This window comes from Oncorhynchus nerka, linkage group LG24 (genome assembly GCF_034236695.1).
Source record: "Oncorhynchus nerka isolate Pitt River linkage group LG24, Oner_Uvic_2.0, whole genome shotgun sequence".
Lineage (NCBI taxonomy): Eukaryota > Metazoa > Chordata > Actinopteri > Salmoniformes > Salmonidae > Oncorhynchus > Oncorhynchus nerka.
This window is the reverse complement of record NC_088419.1, coordinates 6,933,335-6,946,538: the sequence shown is the minus strand read 5'-3', so window position 1 is coordinate 6,946,538 and position 13,204 is coordinate 6,933,335. Positions and strand designations below refer to the sequence as shown.

The window sequence follows — 13,204 nt, the reverse complement described above, 5'->3', positions numbered from 1 at the left end:
TGCAATTAGCATTCTGACTGCAGGAATGTCCACCAGAGCTGTTGCCAGAGAATTTTATGTTAATTTCTCTACCATGAGCCGCCTTCAACATCATTTTAGAGAATTTGTCAGTACGTCCAACCGGCCTCACAAACGCAGACCACGTGTAACCACACCAGCTCAGGACCTCCACATCCGGCTTCTTCACCTGCAAGGTGGTCTGAGACCAGCCACCTGGACAGCTGATGAAACTGTGGGTTTGCACAACTAAAGAATTTCTGCACAAACTGTTAGAAACCATGTCAGGGAAACTGATGTGTGTGCTCGTCGTCCTCACCAGGATCTTGACCTGACTGCAGTTCAGCGTCGTAAGTATTCGTCGTAAGCGTCGCAGTATTGAGAAATGGTTGAACTGAACCAAATATGAATTTAGTTAAATCACTAATAAGACTTGTTTCGACGTGCCCGGACATGCATGCAATAAGCAGGCTAGCTAGCTAAGCAGATAGCTATGAGAACTGTTAGCAAAGATTACGATAACTAACCCTTTCATCTATGGTGTTAGCTAGCTAACTATATTAGCTACTATGCTAGCTAGATAAAAAAAAAAAAAAAGTGCTAAAATATCAGCTAGAAGCTAATAGCCAACGTAGCTAGCTAACTTTAGCTGGTTATCATGTTGAACATACACCATCTTCGGCAATGAGCCATCTGGTTTACGGTGTAACGTTAGCTATTTACTGGTTGATCTGACCAGCTACAATTGCATCCGTAAATTGACAGTTGATAGTCGGATGAGATGATTGTTGTAATAGGGAAAGAAGGTGTTTTAAAATGCCTTGTCAATAGGTTTAGCTACCTAAGAATCTTCCTGTACGTTTTATGGACCAAGAAAATAGTAGATCCGCGTGTGCATTCTCACTTATCAAACTACGGACAGATGTGAGTCATTTCAGACAGAACGAGCATTGTTGTTTCATATTTTTCCCACCCTCGCTCTCCTTGTTAGATATTATGCACATTTCATGGCTTGGTAGCAAATGTCATTATCATTGAGTTGTCATTGTAGCGGTAAACAGCAGTAAGTGATACTGGAGGGAGATGTGAAAGGGAGCGGAGTTACAGCCTCACGTCTAACCAATTGTAGTAGTAGGATCAAGTTACAATCCGCCAATTTCCTTGACAGACATCTGAACTAGCCAATTGAGTCGTTTTCGAATTTCATCCTGGCAGCTAAGTTATTAAGAGATGGGTCTTGACAGCTGAAAAAATATATATATTTCCAGATAACGGAAAATTACTAAATATCACAAGTTTCATAAGCTTCCCGTGATCACAAAATCATGGCGTTACGTTCGACCCAATTTGCATTGAACAGATGTTATTTTATATTGTCAAACTAACAGCAATACTTACATGATGTCCTTACATACAGGCGTGACATGCTGGAGTGATGCTTCTACGTAAATGTTGTTGATCAGTAGGCTAATATGAATCCCAAACTGGGAGGGGGGAAATCGAACAAATCAAGTGTTGTTGATCAGTAGGCTAATATGAATCCCAAACTGAGGGGGGAAAATCGACCAAATCAAGTGTTGTTGATCAGTAGGCTAATATGAATCCCAAACTGGGGGGGGGGAATCGACCAAATCAAGTGTTGTTGATCAGTAGGCTAATATGAATCCCAAACTGGGGGAAATCGACCAAATCAAGTGTTGTTGATCAGTAGGCTAATATGAATCCCAAACTGGGGGAAATCGACCAAATCAAGCTCAACAACTCAATGCATGAAACACTCCTATTGAATATGGACTCACCTAAATTGAGAGTAGGCCTATGCCATCTTAAAATGTACCCAGTTTAAAAAAATGACCATTATGTTGCTAAAAAAAAACAAAGTCACGTGTAATATTGTTTTGATTGATGCCACACATTTCAAATTGAACGATACTGAATATCAGTCTAAAAACAAAACAAAAACTAAAATCGGCAGAGTGTTAGTAGGCAAGTCGTTTTCAAGAAGACAAGTTTGATGAAAGACTCGTGTGAAACCTCTCATATGCTTCAGGAGGAGCTTCTCGTCTTTTTCATTCAATTTGATTACCTACCATTTGGAGGTTTGGCCTACAACACCACAATAGAGTTTTACATGAGTCTCCTATATACAACACCACAATAGTTTTACATGAGTCTCCTATATACTACACCACAATAGAGTTTTACATGAGTCTCCTATATACTACACCACAATAGTTTTACATGGGTCTCCTATGTACAACACCACAATAGAGTTTTACATGGGTCTCTTATGTACTACACCACAATAGAGTTTTACATGAGTCTCCTATATACTACACCACAATAGAGTTTTACATGGGTCTCCTATGTACTACACCACAATAGAGTTTTACATGGGTCTCCTATGTACAACACCACAATAGAGTTTTACATGGGTCTCCTATGTACTACACCACAATAGTTTTACATGGGTCTCCTATGTACTACACCACAATAGAGTTTTACATGGGTCTCCTATATACTACACCACAATAGAGTTTTACATGAGTCTCCTATATACTACACCACAATAGTTTTACATGAGTCTCCTATATACAACACCACAATAGTTTTACATGAGTCTCCTATATACAACACCACAATAGAGTTTTACATGAGTCTCCTATGTACTACACCACAATAGAGTTTTACATGAGTCTCCTATATACTACACCACAATAGTTTTACATGAGTCTCCTATATACTACACCACAATAGAGTTTTACATGAGTCTCCTATATACTACACCACAATAGAGTTTTACATGGGTCTCTTATGTACTACACCACAATAACTGTAGAAATTATATAGGATGTGTTAATCACAGACTTTCAAGATTATCACACCTTGTGTGTCAAAAACTGAATGGAAATCTGAATGAATCTTAATTCTAAAAGCTATGCTTATACTTACCATCTAGTAAGGAACTGTAACAACATAGCATCAAACAGATTTGGTCTTACTCAAAGAAGAGTTGGATTACAGAAGAAATCCAGAACTTAATTTAGGCTTGTTTTGATGAACAATCAAAAAATATCTAGGGATATTTCAAATCACTTACAACCATTACCCTCAGATCCAATCCACATTACCTCCATTATCATCAGAACCAAGCCACATTACCTCAACAAAAGGTTACCATGAAATGTGTCATCTATTTTTTTTTTTTTTTTTTAAATGGGTGGAAAATCCCACTCCTTTAGTTATTCGTGGTTTTATTGAACAGGTGGGACAGTGACGAAACAACAGGAAAGGTCAGAGTCAGAAGGGTTATGAGTCGGATTCAAACCCATGCGGACTCTGGTAAATGTGTGTGTGTGTGTGTGTGTGTGTCAGGGTCAGTCAGGGGCACTAACCATTAGACCACAATGCTTTCTCAATTTTGATTTCTGAATCTCATGATCTTCCTCTGGTAAACTTGCATTATGTATTATTGTATAGGATGTCCGACTTGGCAAAAGTTTCTGTAAAAGTTATCATTCATGTTTTGAGATTTAAATATATATATATATATATATATATGATTAATCTCAGGACACAAAGAATATTAAAAATCGACCAAACAAGACCAAAAAAATAAAAATAAATCAGAGACATGGTCTTTAATTAAAAGAGCCAAGGGCTTAAGTCATCAAGTCACTCACTGTACCTGCAAACTACCTAGCATGTCTGTTCACTGTAAACTACCTAGCATGTCTGTTCACTGTAAACTACCTAGCATGTCTGTTCACTGTAAACTACCTAGCATGTCTGTCCACTGTAAACTACCTAGCATGTCTGTTCACTGTAAACTACCTAGCATGTCTGCTCACTGTAAACTACCTAGCATGTCTGTCCACTGTACCTGTAAACTACCTAGCATGTCTGTTCCCTGTAAACTACCTAGCATGTCTGTTCCCTGTAAACTACCTAGCATGTCTGTTCCCTGTAAACTACCTAGCATGTCTGTTCACTGTAAACTACCTAGCATGTCTGTTCACTGTACCTGTAAACTACCTAGCATGTCTGTCCACTGTAAACTACCTAGCATGTCTGTTCACTGTACCTGTAAACTACCTAGCATGTCTGTTCCCTGTAAACTACCTAGCATGTCTGTTCACTGTAAACTACCTAGCATGTCTGTCCACTGTAAACTACCTAGCATGTCTGTTCACTGTACCTGTAAACTACCTAGCATGTCTGTTCACTGTACCTGTAAACTACCTAGCATGTCTGTTCCCTGTAAACTACCTAGCATGTCTGTTCCCTGTAAACTACCTAGCATGTCTGTTCACTGTAAACTACCTAGCATGTCTGTTCACTGTAAACTACCTAGCATGTCTGTTCACTGTAAACTACCTAGCATGTCTGTTCACTGTACCTGTAAACTACCTAGCATGTCTGTTCACTGTACCTGTAAACTACCTAGCATGTCTGTTCACTGTACCTGTAAACTACCTAGCATGTCTGTTCCCTGTAAACTACCTAGCATGTCTGTTCCCTGTAAACTACCTAGCATGTCTGTCCACTGTAAACTACCTAGCATGTCTGTCCACTGTAAACTACCTAGCATGTCTGTCCACTGTAAACTACCTAGCATGTCTGTCCACTGTAAACTACCTAGCATGTCTGTTCCCTGTAAACTACCTAGCATGTCTGTTCCCTGTAAACTACCTAGCATGTCTGTTCCCTGTAAACTACCTAGCATGTCTGTTCCCTGTAAACTACCTAGCATGTCTGTCCACTGTAAACTACCTAGCATGTCTGTTCACTGTAATCTACCTAGCATGTCTGTTCACTGTAAACTACCTAGCATGTCTGTTCACTGTAATCTACCTAGCATGTCTGTTCACTGTAAACTACCTAGCATGTCTGTTCACTGTAATCTACCTAGCATGTCTGTTCCCTGTAAACTACCTAGCATGTCTGTCCACTGTACCTGTAATCTACCTAGCATGTCTGTTCACTGTAAACTACCTAGCATGTCTGTTCACTGTAAACTACCTAGCATGTCTGTTCACTGTAATCTACCTAGCATGTCTGTCCACTGTACCTGTAAACTACCTAGCATGTCTGTAAACTGTAAACTACCTAGCATGTCTGTTCACTGTAAACTACCTAGCATGTCTGTTCACTGTAAACTACCTAGCATGTCTGTTCACTGTACCTGTAAACTACCTAGCATGTCTGTAAACTGTAAACTACCTAGCATGTCTGTTCCCTGTAAACTACCTAGCATGTCTGTCCACTGTAAACTACCTAGCATGTCTGTTCACTGTAATCTACCTAGCATGTCTGTTCACTGTAAACTACCTAGCATGTCTGTTCACTGTAATCTACCTAGCATGTCTGTTCACTGTAAACTACCTAGCATGTCTGTTCACTGTAATCTACCTAGCATGTCTGTTCCCTGTAAACTACCTAGCATGTCTGTCCACTGTACCTGTAAACTACCTAGCATGTCTGTTCACTGTAAACTACCTAGCATGTCTGTTCACTGTAATCTACCTAGCATGTCTGTCCACTGTACCTGTAAACTACCTAGCATGTCTGTAAACTGTAAACTACCTAGCATGTCTGTTCACTGTAAACTACCTAGCATGTCTGTTCACTGTACCTGTAAACTACCTAGCATGTCTGTTCACTGTAAACTACCTAGCATGTCTGTCCACTGTACCTGTAAACTACCTAGCATGTCTGTTCACTGTAAACTACCTAGCATGTCTGTCCACTGTAAACTACCTAGCATGTCTGTCCACTGTAAACTACCTAGCATGTCTGTCCACTGTAAACTACCTAGCATGTCTGTCCACTGTACCTGTAAACTACCTAGCATGTCTGTCCACTGTAAACTACCTAGCATGTCTGTCCACTGTAAACTACCTAGCATGTCTGTCCACTGTAAACTACCTAGCATGTCTGTCCACTGTACCTGTAAACTACCTAGCATGTCTGTCCACTGTACCTGTAAACTACCTAGCATGTCTGTCCACTGTAAACTACCTAGCATGTCTGTCCACTGTACCTGTAAACTACCTAGCATGTCTGTTCACTGTAAACTACCTAGCATGTCTGTTCACTGTAAACTACCTAGCATGTCTGTCTGTTCACTGTAAACTACCTAGCATGTCTGTCCACTGTACCTGTAAACTACCTAGCATGTCTGTCCACTGTAAACTACCTAGCATGTCTGTCCACTGTAAACTACCTAGCATGTCTGTCCACTGTACCTGTAAACTACCTAGCATGTCTGTCCACTGTACCTGTAAACTACCTAGCATGTCTGTCCACTGTCCACTGTAAACTACCTAGCATGTCTGTCCACTGTACCTGTAAACTACCTAGCATGTCTGTCCACTGTAAACTACCTAGCATGTCTGTTCACTGTAAACTACCTAGCATGTCTGTTCACTGTAAACTACCTAGCATGTCTGTTCACTGTAAACTACCTAGCATGTCTGTTCACTGTAAACTACCTAGCATGTCTGTCCACTGTAAACTACCTAGCATGTGTGTCCACTGTAAACTACCTAGCATGTCTGTTCCCTGTAAACTACCTAGCATGTCTGTCCACTGTAAACTACCTAGCATGTCTGTTCACTGCAAACTACCTAGCATGTCTGTTCACTGTAAACTACCTAGCATGTCTGTTCACTGTAAACTACCTAGCATGTCTGTTCACTGTAAACTACCTAGCATGTCTGTTCACTGTAAACTACCTAGCATGTCTGTCCACTGTAAACTACCTAGCATGTCTGTTCACTGTAAACTACCTAGCATGTCTGTCCACTGTACCTGTAAACTACCTAGCATGTCTGTCCACTGTACCTGTAAACTACCTAGCATGTCTGTCCACTGTAAACTACCTAGCATGTCTGTCCACTGTACCTGTAAACTACCTAGCATGTCTGTTCACTGTAAACTACCTAGCATGTCTGTTCACTGTAAACTACCTAGCATGTCTGTCCACTGTACCTGTAAACTACCTAGCATGTCTGTCCACTGTACCTGTAAACTACCTAGCATGTCTGTCCACTGTAAACTACCTAGCATGTCTGTCCACTGTAAACTACCTAGCATGTCTGTCCACTGTACCTGTAAACTACCTAGCATGTCTGTCCACTGTACCTGTAAACTACCTAGCATGTCTGTCCACTGTAACGACACGGAGTGTGACCATATCAAATGGACTAACAGGCTTCTGGTGCAGGCCTCTCCAAACCGGTTTGTGGAGAGCTACCGTCCTGTAGGTTTACTCCAGGGCTCTCCAACCCTGTTCCTGGAGAGCTACTGTCCTTTAGGTTTATACCAGGGCTCTCCAACCCTGTTCCTGGAGAGATACTGTCCTGTATGTTTACACCAGGGCTCTCCAACCCTGTTCCTGGAGAGCTACTGTCCTGTAGGTTTACACCAGGGCTCTCCAACCCTGTTCCTGGAGAGCTACTATCCTGTAGGTTTATACCAGGGCTCTCCAACCCTGTTCCTGGAGAGCTACTATCCTGTAGGTTTATACCAGGGCTCTCCAACCCTGTTCCTGGAGAGCTACTATCCTGTAGGTTTATACCAGGGCTCTCCAACCCTGTTCCTGGAGAGCTACTATCCTGTAGGTTTATACCAGGGCTCTCCAACCCTGTTCCTGGAGAGCTACTGTCCTGTAGGTTTATACCAGGGCTCTCCAACCCTGTTCCCAGAGAACTACTGTCCTGTAGGTTTATACCAGGGCTGTCCAACCCTGTTCCTGGAGAGCTACTGTCCTGTAGGTTTATACCAGGGCTCTCCAACCCTGTTCCTGGAGAACTAACATCCTGTAGGTTTTCACTTCAACCCTAATCTAGCACACCTGATTCCAATAATTAGCTGGTTGATAAGATGTGAAAACCTACAGGAGATTAGTTGTAAGGGCATGTTTAGGAACATTGAACACCACCTATAAGGGCATGCTGACTGGGTCCTACCTTAACGTCTTCTTCCTCCTCCTCCTTATTCTTCTTGGGCTTCTTCATCGACTCATCATCAGGATTGAAGTCTTCCATCTCAACCTTCAAATACAAAATGTTTCTATTGAATTTGGTGTGGGTCCTCCTGTAGCTCAGTTGGTAGATTACTGCGCTTGTAAACGCCAGGGTAAAATGGCTTCTAGAATTCAAGAACACTTCTAGAACACTTCTAGAATTCTAGAACACAATTACAGCCACACAAGAGGATAAAGTGCATCTAACATCATGGAGGACAGCACCGACAGGTCCTTGTTCCCTGGTCCTCTGCCATAGAGAGGACTAGGGTTCACTCTTAAAAACAGGAACCCAGAACCTAGCAGTATTTCATCAGGTCTCAATTAATAGAAAACCATTAGTCCGACATATCGATAAAATAAAAATGTGTTTCCGTACGACATACCTCCTCAATAGCAGCATCCTGAAGCAGGGAGCGGACATCCAACCGCATCATGTGACGTGGTGACGACTCCCAGTTACTGGACATCTATATAGACAACCAGAAAATGAATATATACACACACTTATGGACTGTCCCCGTTATATACACTGAATAAAAGTATAGAGGACAGATAAATGAATAGACACAATATGTATGGGTCTATCACTGTCATTATCAATACCTTGAGAAATAGGACACCCGATGCCATTGAAAATTTAATGCGAGCTCTGCGCTTGTTGACGCAAGAACGCCCAGTACCTTTTGAATATCCCTCATCTTCCGGCCGTGGGCGTTTCTTTTAGCGCAAGTCTGATAGTCTGCCGAGATTTCAGCCAAGTACACCTAAGAAAATAAACATTTACACATTTATAATATACAGTGTCTTGCAAAAGTATTCAGACCCCCTTGGATTTATTCACCTTTTATTGTGTTACAAAGTGGGATTAAAATGGATTTAATTGTATTTTATTTATTTAAAAAATAATAATTCTAAAATAAAAAATAAAACTACAAATAGTTGTTGCTTAAGTATTTGGCCCCTTTGGTTATGCAAGCCTAAATTAGTCCAGGAATAAAATTTGGCTTAACAAATCACATGTGTTACATGGACTCACTGTGTCAAATAATAGGAGCTTTTGAATGACTAACCCTTCCTCTGTCACCCATAAAACATCTTTAAAGTCCCTCAGTCTAGTAGTGAATGACTAACCCTTCCTCTGTCACCCATACATACATCTGTAAGGTCCCTCAGTCTAGTAGTGAATGACCACTCCTTCCTCTGTCCCCCATACATACAACATCTGGAAGGTCCCTCAGTCTAGTAGTGAATGACTAACCCTTCCTCTGTCCCCCCTACATACAACATCTGTAAGGTCCCTCAGTCTAGTAGTGAATGACTAACCCTTCCTCTGTCCCCCTACATACAACATCTGGAAGGTCCCTCAGTCTAGTAGTGAATGACTAACCCTTCCTCTGTCCCCCCTACATACAACATCTGTAAGGTCCCTCAGTCTAGTAGTGAATGACTAACCCTTCCTCTGTCCCCCTACATACAACATCTGTAAGGTCCCTCAGTCTAGTAGTGAATGACTAACCCTTCCTCTGTCCCCCATACATACAACATCTGTAAGGTCCCTCAGTCTAGTAGTGAATGACTAACCCTTCCTCTGTCCCCCATACATACAGCATCTGTCCCTCAGTCTAGTAGTGAATGACCACTCCTTCCTCTGTCCCCCATACATACAACATCTGTAAGGTCCCTCAGTCTAGTAGTGAATGACTAACCCTTCCTCTGTCCCCCATACATACAGCATCTGTAAGGTCCCTCAGTCTAGTAGTGAATGACCACTCCTTCCTCTGTCCCCCATACATACAACATCTGTAAGGTCCCTCAGTCTAGTAGTGAATGACTAACCCTTCCTCTGTCACCCATACATACAGCATCTGTAAGGTCCCTCAGTCTAGTAGTGAATGACCACTCCTTCCTCTGTCCCCCATACATACATCTGTAAGGTCCCTCAGTCTAGTAGTGAATGACCACTCCTTCCTCTGTCCCCCATACATACATCTGTAAGGTCCCTCAGTCTAGTAGTGAATGACCACCCTTCCTCTGTCCCCCATACATACATCTGTAAGGTCCCTCAGTCTAGTAGTGAATGACCACTCCTTCCTCTGTCCCCCAGTCTGGAAGGTCCCTCAGTCTAGTAGTGAATGACTAACCCTTCCTCTGTCCCCCCTACATACAACATCTGTAAGGTCCCTCAGTCTAGTAGTGAATGACTAACCCTTCCTCTGTCCCCCTACATACAACATCTGTAAGGTCCCTCAGTCTAGTAGTGAATGACTAACCCTTCCTCTGTCCCCCTACATACAACATCTGGAAGGTCCCTCAGTCTAGTAGTGAATGACTAACCCTTCCTCTGTCCCCCCTACATACAACATCTGTAAGGTCCCTCAGTCTAGTAGTGAATGACTAACCCTTCCTCTGTCCCCCATACATACAGCATCTGTAAGGTCCCTCAGTCTAGTAGTGAATGACCACTCCTTCCTCTGTCCCCCATACATACAACATCTGTAAGGTCCCTCAGTCTAGTAGTGAATGACTAACCCTTCCTCTGTCCCCCATACATACAGCATCTGTAAGGTCCCTCAGTCTAGTAGTGAATGACCACTCCTTCCTCTGTCCCCCATACATACAACATCTGTAAGGTCCCTCAGTCTAGTAGTGAATGACTAACCCTTCCTCTGTCACCCATACATACAGCATCTGTAAGGTCCCTCAGTCTAGTAGTGAATGACCACTCCTTCCTCTGTCCCCCATACATACATCTGTAAGGTCCCTCAGTCTAGTAGTGAATGACCACTCCTTCCTCTGTCCCCCATACATACATCTGTAAGGTCCCTCAGTCTAGTAGTGAATGACCACTCCTTCCTCTGTCCCCCATACATACAACATCTGGAAGGTCCCTCAGTCTAGTAGTGAATGACTAACCCTTCCTCTGTCCCCCCTACATACAACATCTGTAAGGTCCCTCAGTCTAGTAGTGAATGACTAACCCTTCCTCTGTCCCCCTACATACAACATCTGTAAGGTCCCTCAGTCTAGTAGTGAATGACTAACCCTTCCTCTGTCCCCCTACATACAACATCTGGAAGGTCCCTCAGTCTAGTAGTGAATGACTAACCCTTCCTCTGTCCCCCCTACATACAACATCTGTAAGGTCCCTCAGTCTAGTAGTGAATGACTAACCCTTCCTCTGTCCCCCTACATACAACATCTGTAAGGTCCCTCAGTCTAGTAGTGAATGACTAACCCTTCCTCTGTCCCCCATACATACAACATCTGTAAGGTCCCTCAGTCTAGTAGTGAATGACTAACCCTTCCTCTGTCCCCCATACATACAGCATCTGTAAGGTCCCTCAGTCTAGTAGTGAATGACCACTCCTTCCTCTGTCCCCCATACATACAACATCTGTAAGGTCCCTCAGTCTAGTAGTGAATGACTAACCCTTCCTCTGTCACCCATACATACAGCATCTGTAAGGTCCCTCAGTCTAGTAGTGAATGACTAACCCTTCCTCTGTCCCCCATAAAACATCTGTAAAGTCCCTCAGTCTAGTAGTGAATGACTAACCCTTCCTTTGTCCCCCATAAAACATCTGTAAGGTCCCTCAGTCAAGTATTCAATATCAAGCACAGCTGCAACTAAAAAGACCAGCAAGATTTTTCAAAAACCTCAAAAGGGCAGTGATTGGTAGAAGGGTGACAAATCAGATATTGAATATATCTTTAAGCTCAAGGTCAAGTTAATCATTCGTATATATTAAACCACCCAGACACATCGAAACTGAGCTGCAGGACAGGAATTATGGAACATCACCATGAGGCCACTGGTGACTTTAAACCAGCGACAGAGTTCAATGGCTATGATGGTAGAACACTGACGGATAAATAACATTGTAGTGACTTCACAATAATGACAAGAGTGAAAAGAACACAAATATATAGAATAAAAAATATTCCAAAACATACATCCTGTTTTGCAACAAGGCATTAATGTAACACTGCAAAAAAAACACAGGAATAAACTTTTAGTCCTAAAGCCTTAAGTTTGGGGCGAATCCAACAACACATCACTGATTTTCTCCTTATTTTCAAGCATGATGTTGGCTGCACCATGGTGTGGGTATACTTGTCATCGGAAAAAACAGAGGGTTTTCAGGATAAAAAGAAACAGGATGGAGTTAAGCACAGGCAAAATCCTAGACGAAAAACCTGCTTCAGTCTGCTTTACACCATGAAAATTGCTGTCTAGCCATGATCCCCAACATCTTGACAGAGCTTGAAGAATTTTTAAGAAATATTGTGCAAACCCTCTTAGAGACTTAGGAGCTGAAAAATTTGCAACGACTATATTTTAGTAATTTAATTTCTATTAATCGTTAAAAGAAATGTGAATTTTTCGTCACTTTGACAAGAGTATTTGTGTAGATTGTTGACATGAAAATAAAATATCTGTTCTAATATCAACACTAGGACACTACTTAAAATGAAGTCATTTGATTTGAATTTGTTTACCCCTCCCCTTTTTCTCCCCAATTTCGTGATATCCAATTGGTAGTTACGATCTTGTCTCATCGCTGAAACTCCCCTACGAACTCGGGAGAGGCGAAAGTCGAGAGCCACGTGTCCCTCGAAACACGACCCTGCCAAACCGCACTGCTGCTTGACACACTGCTCGTTTAACCCCGGAAGCCAGCCACACCAATGTGTCGGAGGAAACACCGTCCAACTGACGACCGCAATGTCAGCTTGCAGGCGCCCGGGCCCGCCACAAGGAGTCGCTAGAGCACGATGAGACAAGGAAACCGTCCCCTATTCCTGGATAACGTTGGCCCAATTGGTCTCCTGAACCAGAGGCTATAGTGGCGCCTCAGCACTGCGATGCCTTAGACCGCTGTGCCACTCGGGAGGCTTGGGCGTGTATTCTAAACGGTATGCTAGTTTGCAAATACATCTCTTTTTATATTTCAAGACATGAAAACAAACATTAACTCACCTCGAAGCCTTTAGTCTTGGCAGCACTCCAGAACTGATCAAAGTATTTAACCCTGTCATTGATAGCGTCGATGATGATGAAGGGGAAGAAGCCGTCGTCTAGTGTCTTCCTGAATGTTTTTAGCATGCTGTTCCTGTACGTGTCTTCCATCTCCGCTTCGTACTCGTATTCCAGACACTGACAAAAGGAAAATG

At 42.4% G+C, this 13,204-nt stretch overlaps 1 protein-coding gene across 1 annotated transcript in view; it reads right to left on the bottom strand.

Moving 5' to 3' along the window:
- LOC115120952 (YLP motif-containing protein 1-like) overlaps positions 1–13,204 on the bottom strand; it is a 66,300-nt gene that overhangs the window by 10,702 nt on the left and 42,394 nt on the right. The window contains exons 16-19 of the mRNA XM_065008576.1: positions 13,011–13,187; positions 8,710–8,793; positions 8,413–8,496; positions 7,971–8,054 (exon numbers count right to left, since the gene is read on the bottom strand). Of these exons, the coding sequence (XP_064864648.1) occupies positions 7,971–8,054; positions 8,413–8,496; positions 8,710–8,793; positions 13,011–13,187 (429 nt within the window). The remainder of the gene's footprint in view (positions 1–7,970; positions 8,055–8,412; positions 8,497–8,709; positions 8,794–13,010; positions 13,188–13,204) is intronic.